This window comes from Tauraco erythrolophus, chromosome 2 (assembly GCF_009769465.1).
Source record: "Tauraco erythrolophus isolate bTauEry1 chromosome 2, bTauEry1.pri, whole genome shotgun sequence".
NCBI classification, from domain to species: domain Eukaryota; kingdom Metazoa; phylum Chordata; class Aves; order Musophagiformes; family Musophagidae; genus Tauraco; species Tauraco erythrolophus.
This window is the reverse complement of record NC_141466.1, coordinates 78897034-78913614: the sequence shown is the minus strand read 5'-3', so window position 1 is coordinate 78913614 and position 16581 is coordinate 78897034. Positions and strand designations below refer to the sequence as shown.

At 44.8% G+C, this 16581-nt stretch overlaps 1 protein-coding gene across 1 annotated transcript; it reads right to left on the bottom strand.

The window, feature by feature from the left end:
* Positions 1-1623: 1623 nt before the first annotated feature.
* PNLDC1 (PARN like ribonuclease domain containing exonuclease 1) lies at positions 1624-15516 on the bottom strand. The gene is made up of 19 exons (XM_086626744.1): positions 15441-15516; positions 14889-14946; positions 14699-14772; positions 13664-13697; positions 13418-13541; positions 11922-12010; positions 11544-11644; positions 10145-10224; positions 8656-8793; positions 7458-7527; positions 7117-7202; positions 6122-6177; positions 5012-5076; positions 4112-4165; positions 3853-3895; positions 3178-3277; positions 2569-2744; positions 2298-2396; positions 1624-1717 (listed from the first exon to the last, which is right to left on the bottom strand). Exons 1-19 carry the CDS (start codon positions 15514-15516, stop codon positions 1645-1647), a joined length of 1596 nt encoding a protein of 531 aa, XP_086482870.1. The 3' UTR covers positions 1624-1644.
* Between the last annotated feature and the right edge of the window lie 1065 nt (positions 15517-16581).

The window sequence follows — 16581 nt, the reverse complement described above, 5'->3', positions numbered from 1 at the left end:
TATAGGGTGAGCCAAGACAGAGAATAGTACTGCAGGGAACTAACTCACTCGTTATTTGTCTACGTGCCACTCGGAGAAGAAAATGGGAGGAAGGGAGCAAAATTTAAAGGCAGAACAAACAATTTCTTTGTTCCTTCAAAGTGCATGCTCCCTTAAAAACTGCTGTGCTTCTCAAAGGTAGCAGCACCTGTATCTTCGTGATCCCCAGATTGCAAAAGTTACATGCAAGTGAGGCTGCATCTCCCCATGTTTAAATAGCTAGGTGAATCCAGACCCCAGACAAGGGTATTATGTTTCCCATATCATAAGCCAAGAAGAGTGTTTATATGGGAAAATGCATGCTACTGCATGTAACACCCAGTGAAAAAAATTCCCAAATCTACACAACACACAGAGCCTGTGCTCTTCTTGATACAATGAGGGTCTTGCGACACTGAAAGACAAAAAACATCACAGAACAAACACAGAGATACTTACACTGGTACTTAAAGGAACATTGTGACAAAGAACCCCCTCACTGAAGGGGCTACCAAGAAAAAGGTCATCAAGAAATCAGTTACTTGCTTCTCTGGGAGGTAGCTTATGAAGTAAGAGCTGTAAACCACAAGCTGTGCAGAACTCGAGAACCACATCTGAAGATATACGACCCTTTTCTCCTGAAGAGCAGCAGAGCAGCAAACCGTTCGCAGCAGAGAGCACATGATTTTCAGGCACACTGCAATATTGTGCTGCTGCTTTAAGGCCCTCTGTGGCAACTCCCATTTTAGAGTCCATTAAAGGCAGAGTCTACGTATTAGATGATCATCGGCCCCATCCAATTAGGGCTCACAGATGAAATCTAAGGACCATTATCCGGACATCATGGATCAGCAGTTTTTTTTAAGAGAGGGAAATTCATAAAAAAAATTTCTGCCGCAGTCCATGGACTGACAGATATTCCAGCCGTATCAGAGAAACTGATCAAAGACTCATGACATTTTTTGGATAAAGGAATGCTCACATGCTGTGCACTAGAAGCAAAGAGAAATGCATGCCAACTCACCTGACCTATGTATATTCTACATATTGGAAGCTGGTAAATTCCACTTACCTGTGTTTATCCTCAGCTCCACTGCCACTGAAACTAAAACTGGAAGACACTGACAGCACTGCAAATTATTTACTATTCCCCAGAATCCTTCATGAGCCCCAAGAGTGGTTTCTCCATGAACTCTGCCCATTTTCATTTGGTTAACAGTGACATTTCCCCTGCTTTACAACTGAATCTAAAAATAGCCCCTTTCGTGTCATAATTTCCCAAACTTCATCAGAAATGTGTTTTATGCAGCAGCACAAGCACTGGGAACAAACTGGGGTTATGAACAGTTCTGAAAAAAACAACAGAGGACCAAAGTAAGCATTGAAAAAACTCTCTCTCCCTCTTCAGGAGAGGACTATACTTTGAACAGATTACCACAAATTGGAAGGCAACACATCCTCTTTAAAAGCACATTTCCAAGAAGGCAAATAAAAACACTATTCACAGTGGTTTGAATTTTTTTCTCATAGTTTATTGAATGGAAAGAAATTAAACAAAACAAACCATAGACAAACACACACACAAAAAAATCTGCGTTCCTCATGTCTCATCTGTAAGGCAGTCCTTTAGAAAGAACAGCAAGAAGCTCCTCCGAGTACAAAAGCCAAGACAGACCACAGTGCCACAATACCAGAGACTCTAAAGGGCAAGAATAATAAAATGCTGTCAGGCTACCTGTATTTAGGGGTTAATTTTGTTCTTATTAAGCACTGAGATTCTTTTCCAAACTCTGTCACACCAGAAATTCACCCTTCATGATCATCACTGTCACCATCTCATGAGAGGGATGCACTTTGAATCTGGAATTCTCTCCTACTACCGAGCTTTCGACTCTGCTGTAGGAAAAAAACCACACATTCATCCCACACCTGGGAGACACTGCCTCTCTCTCCTCAAGCTTACTAGAGCTAGCAGTACAGCTCATTAAGATAACCCCCTATCTGTTCTGACAGCACATACATAGTTTTGCACTATCCATGATGGGGTAACATTCCCCAGTTAATCAGGATCAAGATGAAAGTCCAGTTGCCCAGGGCTGTAAGCTCACAAGTAGCCACCCAGCAGTAGGCAAGCGAATTTGCTTCTGCACCCCCTGTTCTCCTGAAGGGCTGGCAGAAGCACACTGCAGAAGAGTGGCAGGCTCCTGCCGTGGCAGGGCGAGGCACCCCGAGAGGGATGCCCTTCCCCACTCCCCATTCCTGTGATTGCTGTAACTCACTGCAGCAGGCAGTTCACACGCGGAGAGTGCCTCCAGTGACGATAGATGGAAACCGGCAGATGAGGGTGATGCTTATAATCTCGCAGAACAAGCTTGACGCTGTAATGGAAGCGGATGTCGTGAGCTGTGGTTTGCAGGCTGCTTACAGCATCCCACAGCTCAGGACAGTAAACTCTTTATCTAGGAGTTGTCACAGCAGGAAGAGGGTGGGATGAAGAGCTGGATCAAGGAGGATCAAGGGACAAAAAATTAGGACTTCCCGGTCACTTACTGCTTGAATTTATTGGAGAGCAGAATGAACTGGTTCTTTGAAAGCCGTCTGACATCAAAGCGACAATGAGCTCTAAACTCTTGGTAAACCTGCCTTTCATTCAGCCCTGGCCAGCCTTGGACATGGACAACCAAGGCAGGGGGATACTGGCAGGGAGCATCTTCCCCAGAAAAATTCTGGAAAACATACAATACTGAGACATATCCGAGTTCAGAAATACTATTAAAGCACTACTAATATAAACCAGAAAATACGCAAAGTGTGACACATAAATAAGACAGGCTGTAAAATTATTTTTCTTTTGTTCCATGGTTCTTCTAAACGTGAGTCATAAAAGCAAACTGTCACGACTACCATGGAGAAACCACCAGAGAAATAGCAATGTAAACTGACTACTGCCATGTTAGAGGATAACGATATGAATGCATTTAACAAAGCAGAAATTAAACTAATTTGACATTTTGAAAGGTCGTTTGTGTCATTTGTATGACAACTTCTGCCAAGGTGAGCCCAGGCACTGGTGGATTTTTCTCCTCTCATGAAGCCATCAACTAGGCTACTGACCTATGCACCCCACAAACTGGTCACAGACCTGCAATTTATACGCACAATGCTTGAAACACCACCTCGGATGAAATTCACTTTGTTCAGATACTCGGCTAACACGGTGAGATACTGAGAGAAAGAAGGATCAGCCTCCACTGCATCACTACATCAGAAAACAAAACGGAACAAAGTTTTGTTTCTCCAGTGCTGCACTGCTGCACAGTGACTCTGGAGTACAGAGGTCCTGAAGCAGCTCTTTTAATTCATGACAAAATAGGTATTTCAGATCTTGGTATCTTCTACAGAAGTCAAAAAAGCTGCAAGCAAAGGGAAGGGATTTGAACAGTTGCCTCTTACGAACTTAACTGAAGGCACCGAATCAAACAGACTTCAAAAATGGAAACTAATGGAAAATGATTTGACCCTTTACCCAAGCGATCTGAACTCGAGAGCGCATGTCCATGGATAAAGGCGTCACAATGCCATTTTCCAACCTCTGAGCCATTGCACGGCCCCTGACTTCATTTTTAAAATGTCAGCTTTGACATAAAGCTACTACTTTCAGATTTATAAAATAAAAATCTAATTAGAACAGTGACGTTTCCAATAACGCATTCTCTTATCTAAAAGTAAGGCCCGTCTGCAAAATGGAAAGTCAGCCAGAGTGAACTGACGACTGCTTTCTGTAGGACTCATCCATGTAACCCAATTTTCAGTGAACATTTAAACATCACTCACACTGTGGATCTGCACAGTAGCAAATGAGCTGACTTCAGAAGAACTAGAAGAAGAAATAATGAGGTGGCATTAGAACAAACCTAAAGAAACATACCAAAACAAATGGAAAGCAAAAACTCACTAAAGTGCAGCTAAGTTACTAAGAGCAACAGACAGTGTATAAACAAATATTTCTGAGCATCAAACAGAGCTACAGAGCAGGAAACAAATTGCCAAGTTCCAGTACAAACTCTGAAGAAGTGTTTAAGAAGCATTTTACCTGAACCACAGAGAAATGCATCATAGCCTGCCTCGTGAGGAGATTTCTTCTCAGCTGTAAGTGTCCGACAAAATCAAAAAGGAGTAAACAGCTTTAGCACGCTGTGGAAACCGCTCCACTGCAGAATCCTAACATTCATAAGATCCATTGCTCCGGAGTTTTTCCCCTCACCCTCAGCTCTGTTCCCTTCTTCACCCTGAAACCTTTACAGCCCATAGAAAGCCTACACTTCTACCATGCATTTTAAAACTACACCAACAGAAAAGCAGTAGTTAACACAAATGGCTGAAAAGCTTAGCGAGATACACATTAAAAAATTCTAACTTTTATGAAGATCTAAATCCAATTGTGCTGTATACGTTATTGATGGTATGGGAATCATTTCAAAACACAGGAGGCCCTGCGCTGCAGGACACCATCCTGCCAGGAGAAGCCAGGAAATGTCTCCCTCACAGTCAGTATCCCACCACATACTGAACACCACCTCCTGCACACGCAGCACCACTAACCCTGCACATGAGCCACTGAGCTCCTGCTACTTTCTGGGACATCCCTGCCATTAGCTCCCACTATTTTCTATTCTAGGACCACTGCTTCCCACCTCATCCTGCCCCTTCCAAGGGCTACCAAACTCTTCTCAGCCTGACTGCGCGTAAATGTCATTTGTGCTAGCAGTGTGATGCAAACTTGCCCTGCAGTACCCTTGGCAGCTACCAGGGACATGCACAGCACATAACATTCTGGGAGACGAGGCTTTGAGTCTGGACAAAAACGTGTAGCAGCTTGGTGCCAATGCAGCAGACTTACTGGCACTCACTAATGTTTTGCATGTGGACATCCACAGAGTGAAAAACCACCATTTTTAGCTACTGGACTTTGAATATTTGCTTAAGAACATACCATATCTCGAGCAGTCACTTGCAAGAGCTATCACAGGGCACGCTGGATCTTTGGGATTTAGGTTGCTGCAAGACAAGTGGATGCGTAAGATTTCTGTCTTTCTTTATTACGTTAGAGACAAGTTACTGTCCTCTAGTGACCTATGGCTTCATTTCAGAAAAAGCTATTTAAGACTTCAAAAGAAACTTCGGCAATATTATTTGAAAAGGCTAAGATACTTACCTGAATAATATCTATCAGTTTTCTTCCTGAAAACTAACTCCTAAATACTTCCTCAGCCTCTTCCCCCCATCAAACCTTCTAAGCAGCAAATCCGCTCCAATTGCGTACAAAAAAAGTGTGAACAGAACTAAAACTCAATAGGAAATTCCAAGGAAAGGGGCTGACTAGATGGTTCTATTTGAATAGGGAATTCTGGAAGACAGATTAATAAACATATACCCATGGAATGACTGAAAAGAAAGAACAAGCAAGCACAAAAACGCATGAGAATCTGCAGTTTGAAATTGCTAAAACAAAAAAAAACACACAACAGAATCCCAGTTCTGTTTTTATAAGCAGTAGTTTTGCATCTCCTTCTAGGCAGTAGGGGGTGAGGGGAAAGAGGTGAAATTTTTCTTTTCTTAGTAAAATTGACATGAAAGCAATTTATCCACAAAAGAGGTGTAAAAAAGGTAGCACATGATATCTACTCAGGTGCTGCATTTGAACACTGTATTTAGTTACTGCTTTGGGCTCAGTGCAGCTCTTCCTTGAGAGCTGGCATTTGAAATTAGGGTGTATTTTTTCCACTGAGACCTGAAACTCACTCATTTCGTTACATGACATAAGCAACATACAACTCTAAAGTTGTATGTAAGGCTGCCTGCAAACCAAACTTGTGACCTATGGAGGACAATATGAGAAGCAACTTAGAACAAATAATTTACTGCACAATTACTTTATAAGAAAGATGAGTAAATCTTTTGTTCTTAAATTTAGAAAGTCAAGAAAACCAGCTGCAAAACATTTGGGAGGAGGGAAATGATGAGCATATGAAATGACTGACTTTGAAGTATTTTTCCCAAGTAAACAAATGGATTGTTGAAGGCTTTACAGCCCACCACTTACCTGCACAAAACCATATACACCTCCAAAAGATTAGATACTCGAGGAAACGGACTTTTCTATAAAAGAAGAACATGTTAGAAAACCAACCAAGACAGATCTTGTGGTACATGAGCTCATTTACTGGTATCACTGATTCATTAAATGAGATCTGCGGAGAATGGATTGAGAGCAGCCCTGAGGAAAAGGACTTGGGAGTGCTGGTGGATGAGAAGCTCAACATGAGCCGGCAATGTGCGCTGGCAGCCCAGAAAGCCAACCGTATCCTGGGCTGTATCAAAAGGAGCGTGGCCAGCAGGTCGAGGGAGGTGATTCTGCCCCTCTACTCAGCTCTCGTGAGACCCCACCTGGAATACTGTGTTCAGCTCTGGAGTCCCCAGCACAAGGAGGACATGGAGCTACTGGAACGAGCCCAGAGGAGGGCCACAAAGATGATCAGAGGGCTGGAGCACCTCTGCTATGAAGACAGGCTGAGAGAGTTGGGGCTGTTCAGCCTGGAGAAGAGAAGGCTCCGGGGTGATCTTATAGCAGCTTTCCAGTACCTAAAGGGGGCCTACAGGAAAGCTGGAGAGGGACTTTTTACAAGGGCATGTAGTGATAGGACAAGGGGCAATGGATTTAAACTGAAAGAGGGCAGATTTAAGTTAGATATAAGAAAGAAATTCTTTACATTGAGGGTGGTGAGGTACTGGAACAGGTTGCCCAGAGAAGTTGTAGATGCCCCATCCCTGGAGGTGTTCAAGGTCAGGTTGGATGAGGCTTTGGGCAACCTGGTGTAGTGGAGGGTTTCCCTGCCCATGGCAGGGGGGTTGGAACTAGATGATCTTTGAGGTCCCTTCCAACCCTAACCATTCTATGACTCTATGATCTAAAATCAGAATGTCTCAGGGCAATACTGAGAACTGGTCACAGTTCTGTAACCAAAGGGCACTGAAGAAAGATACCCTCTCTCTGGGTGAAAGACAAGCCTTTACTCCAAAAAGAACTTTGCATCTCACCTTCCAGATTGATTTTGTTACAGTCTTGGTGTCTATGAGGACAGGAAACAGGTTGTGAATGTTCCTTTTAAACTCCTCATAGCTCTCTGAAAGCAAAACATACATAGACAAAGACATCAAAAAACTAAGGAAAAGCAAACAGTACTTCAAGTGAATAAGAAAGAGAGGTGAAGTCAGAGGAACAATGCACTGCTTCAGCAGTTAGAGCTCAGAAAAGGCAACTAGCACTGCTGCTTGCTAAGCACTGTGGGTGTCTGGGGTGGCAAATGACCACTGTGCTTAATGTCCCATCCCCACTGCAAAGGCAGCAGCCTGGGGACAGCAGCTATGTACAGCATTACCTGGAAGGGGCTTGTAGAACTTGTCATGAAGGTGCATAAGGTCCATAAGCATATTGTGTCCCACCAGGGGCTATGGGAAGGAAAGAAACAACAGCCCATTGGAGCATATTTTTGAAGAGAGCTCAGAGATAACCAACTGTAGGCATGCTCAACAGCTGTAATGCTTTCCTCCGGTGGACAGTATCCACACACGCTCACCCAAAAGTCATTCAGGCTGCAAGGCTCACAGAAGGACTACAGCTTTCAGGAAACCAGACTTGTGGACTCTTTGAGGAGGGTATTTTTTCAGCAGCATTCTATTTTCAGTGCACCTAAGGAGCTAGGTGGATTCTCAGTTCAGCTAAACACTGGTAAAAATCTTCCAGCAATCAGATTTATAGGCTCACTCACAAGGGGAGGGAGGGCCTTTGCCTGCACATCACCCAAGTCTTCTGAAGCTGAAATTCATTCAATCATCCACATACAGAACATAAGAATTTTCAAACACAAGCAGACCAATAGCCCACACGGTCCAAAACCTGGTCTGTCACATGCTGAGAACCGTAACTTGCCCTAAAAGCAAGAATCATTCTGAGGGTGGTGAAACACTGGAACAGGTTGCCCATAGAAGTTGTCCCCTCCCTGGAAATGTTCAAGGCCAGGCTGAATGAGGCTTTGAGCAATCTGATCTAGTGGCAGGTGTCCCTGCCCATGGCAGGGAGGTTGGAACTAGATGATCTTTAAGGTCTCTTCCAACCCAAACCATTCTATGAATCTGCTTAGTTTTCTTAAATGGTGACTCATTGTCACTCTGTGTAACACAATGATTTTCAACATTCCAGACTCCTTCATTTTTTCAAGTGACATAAGAAACACATTGCAGAATGGGTTCTGGCTCCCTCTCCCCTGGCTGTACTTGAGTTGCATGAGTAACAGAAAAGTAACACAGGGAAACGTAGTGTTTGGATCCACAACTCTGAGCATGCTTTGGGAGTGGGACCTGGTCAGTAACACGATATAATGTTTAACACTCATTTCTCTAACCACGACTGCAATCTAAAAATTCATCTCAGTTTTTCAGACAACTAAACAGGATGATCACACTGAATTAGTTGAGTCATTTAATACAAATTAATACTTTATATTTTATTATCCCTTTACGTCCAGTGTAGTAAATCAAAAAGAGATGAAAAACGAGAGTAGGGATGAGGCATTTTACCTTCTTGGCTTTAACAAATGTCTGGAAGAGGTTGGTGAAGCCCCGGGCAGACAGGAGGATGAGTTCTTTCTGGCAGTAGTCATAAGGAGAGTTCTCCAGAAGTCGACGCTGCTGTGGACTCACTTTTTTCACCATTACCTAAAAAGAACAGTCATTGGGTATCACAGTCTCCCATGCTAGCTGTATGTACATTGCCTCCTGGGGTTCAGTAATGCTGAGGACAAGTTCAGCTTCTAGGCTATGAAGGATAGAGAAATAATGCATCCTCTGGGACCTCAGGACTGTCTCACTTCTCTTCCATATGGAGATCAGTGCTCCAGTAACAAAAGAGAGCTGCTCTAAGGATGTCATATTAATGCTTCTCTTGTTAAGAGGACTGTTCGTACCACACTTTTTTTGGAGCACAAAGGAACATAATTCAACTTAACTCGACACCAATATCATAGACTCATAGAATGATTAGGGTTGGAAGGGACCTCAAAGATCATTTAGTTCCAACCCCCCTGCCATGGGCAGGGACATCCTCCACTACACCAGGTTGCTTAACGCCTCATCCAACCTGGCCTTGAACACTTCCAGGGATGGGGCATCTACAACTTCTCTGGGCAACCTATTCCAGTGCCTCACCAACCTCAGAGTGAAAAATTTCTTCTTGTATCTGATCTAAATCTGTCCTCTTTCAGTTTAAAACCACTACCCCTTGTCTTATCACTATATAACCCTTGTAAAAAGTCCATCTCCAGGTTTCCTGTAGGCCCCCTTTAAGTACCGGAAGGACTTCTGGTAAAGTTATGGCACCGAGAAACAGAAACAAACAGCAATCACACATACTGAATCCACAAAGGCAATGCTTCAGGTGAGAAGGCTGGCTACATCTCTCACTCTGTTGGCACTGATTATCAGACCAAAATAGTACTAATGCCAAAAAAAAAAAAAAGGACTTCTATAATCTACTTCAAAGAAACTATCATACTCATACCAGGCTTTGAGAAGTCCACAGCCATAGGTTTAATTCAGAAAATACTGCACCAAATGCAAAACAACAATAGTAAATAGCAAAACAGCAAGCCATAAAACAGACACAGTAAAAGTCTTCAAAACAATTACACAGCAAAAGTCAGCAAAGGAAAACCACAAAAAAAAAAGGCTAAAAACTGTATATTCTTGTGGAAGTATTGAAAGAGAGGTCTAACAGAGTCTGGAGACACAGAGAAGGTCCCTCCAGAAGTTTCCCAAGGCCAAGCACTTCCAGCTCTAGGTATTTTGTAGCTACAGGACAAACAGAAACCAAAGTTACTCAGTTTTCTGAATCCCTTTTCTTGGGATCCCACAATCAACACTTCCCAGAACACTCCTTTGTCATTGTCTTCTCCTCCTGGGCCCTGTATCATTAAAAGTACAAGCAACACTTCAGAGTCCCTGTAAGAACACCAGTCTGATCTGCCTAGATAGAAACCCTCTTTTCAAAAGGTCCGAATTTCCATCTCACCTTCTTGTCTCCAAGAGGCTGTGTCCAAACATTTTGGAGAGCCTCTCTCAGAACCAGCTGAACTTCAAACATCCGATGGCCTGAGACAAATAAAATAAATAAATAAATAAATAAATTAGTAGTAAAAACCTCAAAGGTGCAAACAAGTCTATTTTTCTAGACAGAAGGACTGACCAGATGTTGTAAAGAAAATATTCCTGAATGTAGGATCTTGGTACATTACCATACACGATGATGAGACAGAGGAGGCAAAACAAAACAACAAAAAAAAGGTCACAGTGAGATTTCAGGGAAACAAACTTTGGTGAGGCCATAGAAGAAAGGAAAAGACTAACTGAAAAGAAGAGGGAGGAAAGCTACTACTCTGAAAAAGACTGACTGTGGTTTTGGAAGGCTTCAGAGCAACACATCCAGAAGCCAAGCACAGACGGGAGGTACCAATGCATTTTCCCCCAGAGCTGGTAAGGAACTAACCCAGCCCTCTTCTGAACAGCATGCAAAAAGACATCTTAAGCAGTCTTACTGCTTACTTACATAAATGTCTTTCTTTTCACAGGTGCTCACTATTGCTAGACCCTATTAAACAATCAGTATTGTATCTACTACAGCTGACATAGCAGATACAAACCACAGCAACTTCCCACCCCGCTATATTCCACCCACTGCAAAAAAAAAACCATCAACAGGCAAAGCCTCAAATACTTTCTGTCCTTCCTCACCTTTTCTGTATTTTATTCCCTGACCTAAAGCGCTAAGATTTGGTTTCTGTGAGCAAACTTACAAAATATTCTCTGCTACAATTTCCTGTCCCTCAACTACTCCAAAACAACACAGAAATGCCTCAGCTCTGCTAGAGTGCTCCCAAAAGTTAATGCCAGTAGTTAAGTGGCCTGTTTACCCCCACTGGCATATATATGTGTCTCCATGGGTCTCCTTGTTGCTCCACACTAGAGGGAACAAACTCTGAAAGCAGACCCACCTTTCCCTTCCCCAAGGGGAAGAAAACAAACAAAAAACAGATCACTCAAGACTTTAAACAAGTCAAAAGCTGTCCTGATTCAGCGCAACTTCTTCAGAGCAGCAACTGGAGAATTTGAAGCACAAATGGAAGCAAGTTACCACAAAGCATGCTCCAAGCACCTAGACATCCACTTTCACTACAGACTCACCACTCCAACAGAGCAGAAAAGCAGAGCTCAAAGATGCAGGCCTGATAGGAACTGAGGTGTAGACAGGGGCAAAGAGTTGTAAAGGCAGGATGGGCACAGGTGTTTTCACTCTCAACAGAGCCATTTAACAGAACGGGCAGCAAAGGACAGTAGCAGCCCCAGAGGTTCAGGAGAAGTGATGAAGCCACTCGGAGCCCGCAGGTGCCTAAGGGAGGCACCCTGTTTCATACCACTCAGATCCTGCAGAATCATAGTCTCCTCTTCCTCTGCTGCAGCTATCCAACAGGTCACTTCATCAATAGCCTTCTTCAGCACATCCCTGTCCAGAGCACTAAAGCAGGATCAGGGAGAATGAGGCAGAGTGTGAGAAAAAGCTCTTTACAGAGGGAGCCTTCTGCCTTGCTGTGGGAATGCAAAAGCATCACTCCCCAACATTTCCCCAAACTCTCCAGATTGTATCCTGTGATCTCAGTCTTCCTTCAGACAGATCTCAGCGTGCTGGAACAGCTGGCAGCAAGGCATATAGGCTTTAGTATTTCTACAAAACGTGATCTGAGTGAAGGGGAGCTGTGAACGCAGACACATATTCTCAGTACTGAAGCACTCACCTGCTGACTCTGCAGCTGCCCGCTAAGAGATGCTGGCTAAGCATCTTCTCCTGTACCTCATTCATGTACGGGATTCCATCTTTGAGGAACTGAGAGGGGAAAAAAATGCCAGGTTGGTTACTCTCCCCTGGACTTTCTTGCAGCAAATTAGAGAATAGCAGAGTAGCCAGGTCCAAAACTGGCATATATTTAGGAGATGCTGCTGTTCCTCATTCTCAGAATATCCTCTTCAAAACCACAAACTGTAGGTAATCCAAGATGCATTCTTACGTAAAGGAAAACATGTTTACGTATGGACGAAAGAAAAGGATTTTTGTCAACTGTAATCCATTTTTTGCTCTGCTTTTATCTTTCCTTTAATGAGATCATGGAAGAATCATAGAATCATTCAGGTTCAAAAAGACCTTTAAGAACATCGAGTCCAACCATTAACTTAACACTAAACCATGTCCCTAAGCACCACACCTACACGTCTTTTAAATACCTCCAGGGATGGTGACTCAACCACTTCCTTGGGCACCTTGTTCCAATACTCAACAGCCTTTGAATAATTTTTTCCTGATATCCAATCTAAGATTCTCTTGGTGCAACTTGAGGTCAATTCCTCTTGTCCTATCACTTGTTACTGGGGATAAGAGACCAACACCCACCTCGCTACATGGTGGGGATGAGGTCTCCCCTCAGCCTCCTTTCCTCCAGGCTAAACAACCCCAGTTCCCTCAGCTGCTACTCATAAGACATGTGCTCAAGACCCTTTACCAGTTTCATTGCCCTCTTTGGACACACTCCAGCACCTCAATGTCTGTCTTGTAGTGAGGGGCCCAAAACTGAACACAGTATTCGAGGTGCAGCCTCACCAGTGCCGAGTACAGGGGGACATCACTTCCCTAGTCCTGCTGGCCACACTCTTTCTGATACAAGCCCGGATGCTATCGGCTGCCTTAGCCACCTGGGCACACTGCTGACTTGACAGCCAATACCCCCAGGTCCTCTTCCGCTGGGCAGCTTTCCAGCCACTCTTCCCCAAGCCTGTAGAGTTGCATGGGGTTTTGTGACTCAAGCACAGGACCCAGCACTTAGCCTTCCTGTTCAAAATTGCTAAACAGTGCTCGTAAGTGATGATATAGTCCGAATTTTAATTCGGAAACGTGGCAATACACAAGATGCAGGGAAACTGAGACTTCCCCACCTTCATGGCTAGTAAAGACTCCTCCTCGAGTCTGTCCAGTATCTCAGTATCTCACCAGAGACAGGTTTTCTTCTTTTGAGGTGGGAAAATCTGTCAGAGGCTGACAAAGATGTGGTTATTGCCTCTACGACAGAGCAGAAAAAACAGCACTCACTCTCCCTGCTGATAATGAACCACATGATATATTCATACTTTAGCAAGATGCTATTTACCCCAGAAACATAGCATTTAGGGATATTAATCCTAATTTCTCCTGTAATTGCACAGACTTCCTCTGTTCTAGATTTCTGGCAGAGAGATTACATACCTTATTATAGTCAAAGCCATAATGAGACAGGAACTGAATGCTAGAGGCAGAGAGGGCAAATTCGACATCCGTAACCCCGAACGTTGAGGGAAAGACAAAAAAGTTGTATGAATGCACCACATACCTACGATGAAACAAAAAGTCTCTCTAGAAGATGATTACAAGAAGTAACTCCTCCCAAGAGAATTCTGCATACAATTTCAACCGCATTGTCTTCATTCAACAGAAAACTGCTTTTTTACTTACTGGTTTGAATTTTCATTTGAGAATATTGCCAGCCCTGCAAGAGAGAGAAACCTCCATTGAAACGGCAATGTTTAGCTGGATGTCTGCAGATACTGTGAAAATTAGGCAAGAGCTGTGGGCATCCGCTGATGGAGTATGTGTTTTCCATTCACTAACGCCACAGTGCAAATCTTCACAGCAACTGCCAGGCCACTCCCCAGCTCTCTGGGCACTGAACAGGGACAAGCTTTTAGTACTAAGTGGGAAAAGAGTCAAGTCTGATTAAATAGCAAATAGACTGAGCAATGGGTGAGAAGAAGCGAGCTGATGATGCAAGTCTCCAGCTATGCATACACAGGTCTGCGGGTCCAACTACACTACAAAAGTATTTAGAAGAAGCTAGGCACCATAGAGGACTGAAATATGTTTTTTACTACTTCTACTTTTTTTACTACTTTACTACTATGGTTCTTTCCTATTAATTCCTAAAAAGTATGTTGAGATGTTACATAGCCTAAGACTTTGAACAATATTTTAAACATTTTTTGAGCTGATTTCTTGACTCTAACTGGTTCTTAACCGTCAATAGCACTCCACCACCATCACAGGCCCTTTCTTGCACCGATTGTTTTATTATTTTAGGAATATCAGAAATAGTAGCCTTTATTTTCATCTCTGATAGTTGCCTCACTCACACACTGTATCAAATGACACAGCCTTGAATGGGAACTGCTGTCACCTACTTCTTGCTCACATCCTCTATTTTAAAAGTCCTGCGTTTGTATCCGCAATCTTTAAATATGAACAACTTTAGATCAGTAAAAAACATACAGCCCACCTGAGTTTACGTTATTTAAAACATTAAAAAGTTGACAGCACTAAACTTCAGCTGGAGGGTGCGCAGGGGTGTGTCAAAATAAAACCTACCATGGCAAACAAATGGCTCTGTAACATGTGAATTAAGAGCAGAGCTACTTGCAGGGCTCACCAACTGGCAAAAGGCCAGTTACCACTGAGACCTCGGAAGATGATTTTCTGCATCAGAACAGCACTTACCAAGCTGAGTAACAGTGAAGCGCTGAACACTCTGCCTGGCCTTCGAGTACCGCTCCTCGGGGGAATCAAACAGGCTGTGAACAAAACCAGAATTGGGAGGAATGGAAACAAGAAGGTTTGCAATGCACAGGTTGTTCTCGCAGTGCTAGAGAAGCAAGCCTCCCCCACCTCACAAGTCTAACAGCTTTACCTGGGCTCGTTAATTTGTGGGGAAGTTGAATATAAGCCAGTAAACTCCATATCAAAGGCTGGAGGTAGAAAGAACACAAAAAAATTCTGAAACATGAAGCATGCAACCCACCAGCATCAGGACAAGGATCTCTGAAACACGTCTCTTCACCGTGACCTCTGTGTCAAACCCACGGGTAGCAATCTCAGAGGAAAGGCTGCTGCAGCAGCGGAGTCTCCTGTTCCCGCATCCCTTCGGCAAGATGAGGAGAGGACTCCCCCCACCCCGGGAGGGGCCCGCTTCACCCCTGGGAGTGTGTCCCCCGCTGGAACCAACATCCCGAGCCCCCCCACCCACCGACCGAGACCAGCACCGCAGCAAGGGCTCTCTCCAACCTCCGCTGCCCTGTCCTAAAACCCAACATCTCAGCATGCGCTATTCTAGCGTACGCCAGCGCCATTATCTGCTAAAATACACCTCCACGCCCGCGGCCTCGCCCCTGGCCGGGCACAGGCCCTGCCGGCCCCGCTCAGCAGGCGGCCGAGGGCAGCGCTCACGGCGGGCCCGTCTCACCCAGGAAGGCGGCGCGGCGGATGCGGCCCCGCAGGCGCGGCAGGCACCGCTCGAAGCCCTCCGCCCCCACCTCCATGGCGGCCTCCGCACCGCACCGCCCCGGCCCGGCCCGGCGCGCCTGCGTGCCCGGCGCGTCCCGCGCTGCTCCGGCGGGGGCGGCTCTTCCCCCGGCTGCAAAAAAAACCCAGTCAGAACCCATAGGAACGCGAGGCTGACCCGGGAGTGCCGGGAAGGGGGTCGGGCAGCCTGCAGGGGCGCGGAAATAAAGAACGGGGAGGCTCAGACTCCAAACGTGCACGGCCCAGAAGCCGCCGGGCAGAGCCTTCGCTCGCACAGCTCCTGCTGCGCATCTTTATCTTCCAGAAATAAAGATCGCACAAAGGCTATCGCGGTCTGGGAACTACTAAGTATTATGAAAGAGCACCAACAACTAGGTAAAAATTCAGGAAAACACTGCGATTTTTTTAGCCGAACACTAAGGATTTAATGCAAACGCCAGAACCGGGCTGGTCTCACAGGGCACGCTGCTGAACCCCGGCACAACCTTGGCGTTCGTTTCACCTCTCCCGGCGTTTGCAAACACTTGGCACAGGTACAGCAGCGGGCTGCAGGCACGGGAGTCACAATGAGCAGGGTGGCCTCTCTGAACCCCGGTGCAACCACGCCGCGCCGCTTCTCAGAGGGGCTTGCACTTACTGCGCGGGATTACGCAGCCTGGACGCGCTCAGGAGCTCTGCCAACCCATCGGGCAGGCGAGCTGCCGGCATCGGGCTGTGGCCAAGCAGCCGGCAGACACAGAAAGAGGGAAAGGGGCATCTTCCTCCCTACAGTTGGCATTTGTGCAGCTTCCCTCCTAGACCTGCGAGGCCCAAGTAGTTAGAATCTCAGTGTTGCCAGAAAGGTGCAAGGATGAGTTAGGGGAATTTAATCTTTTTACCAAGTTTAGCACATAGCTTTGTTACAGTTCTAAACATTCACATGATGACAGCATTTTGCTAAATTAGACTGGCAGTGTACAGGGATCAAATACCTAAGTGTTTCCAGTGTGGTTAGAACAACTACAAAATCAAATATTAAAAGTAAAATATGCTTTTAAATTATTGAATTTTCAAGTAATTTCTGTTAACCAGTCAGGGTGCTA

What these genes read in the sequence shown, in the direction of transcription:
- PNLDC1 (XM_086626744.1), bottom strand. Translation starts at nt 15,516, where the DNA reads ATGGAGGTGGGGGCGGAGGGCTTCGAGCGGTGCCTGCCGCGCCTGCGG. An exon ending in TAACAAAATCAATCTGGAAG is followed by an intron (nt 6,178 to 7,116) that starts GTGAGATGCAAA and finishes CTTCTTTTATAG; the next exon opens with AAAAGTCCGTTTCCTCGAGT. An exon ending in CTCTCCAATAAATTCAAGCA is followed by an intron (nt 2,397 to 2,568) that starts GTAAGTGACCGG and finishes CTTCCATTACAG; the next exon opens with CGTCAAGCTTGTTCTGCGAG.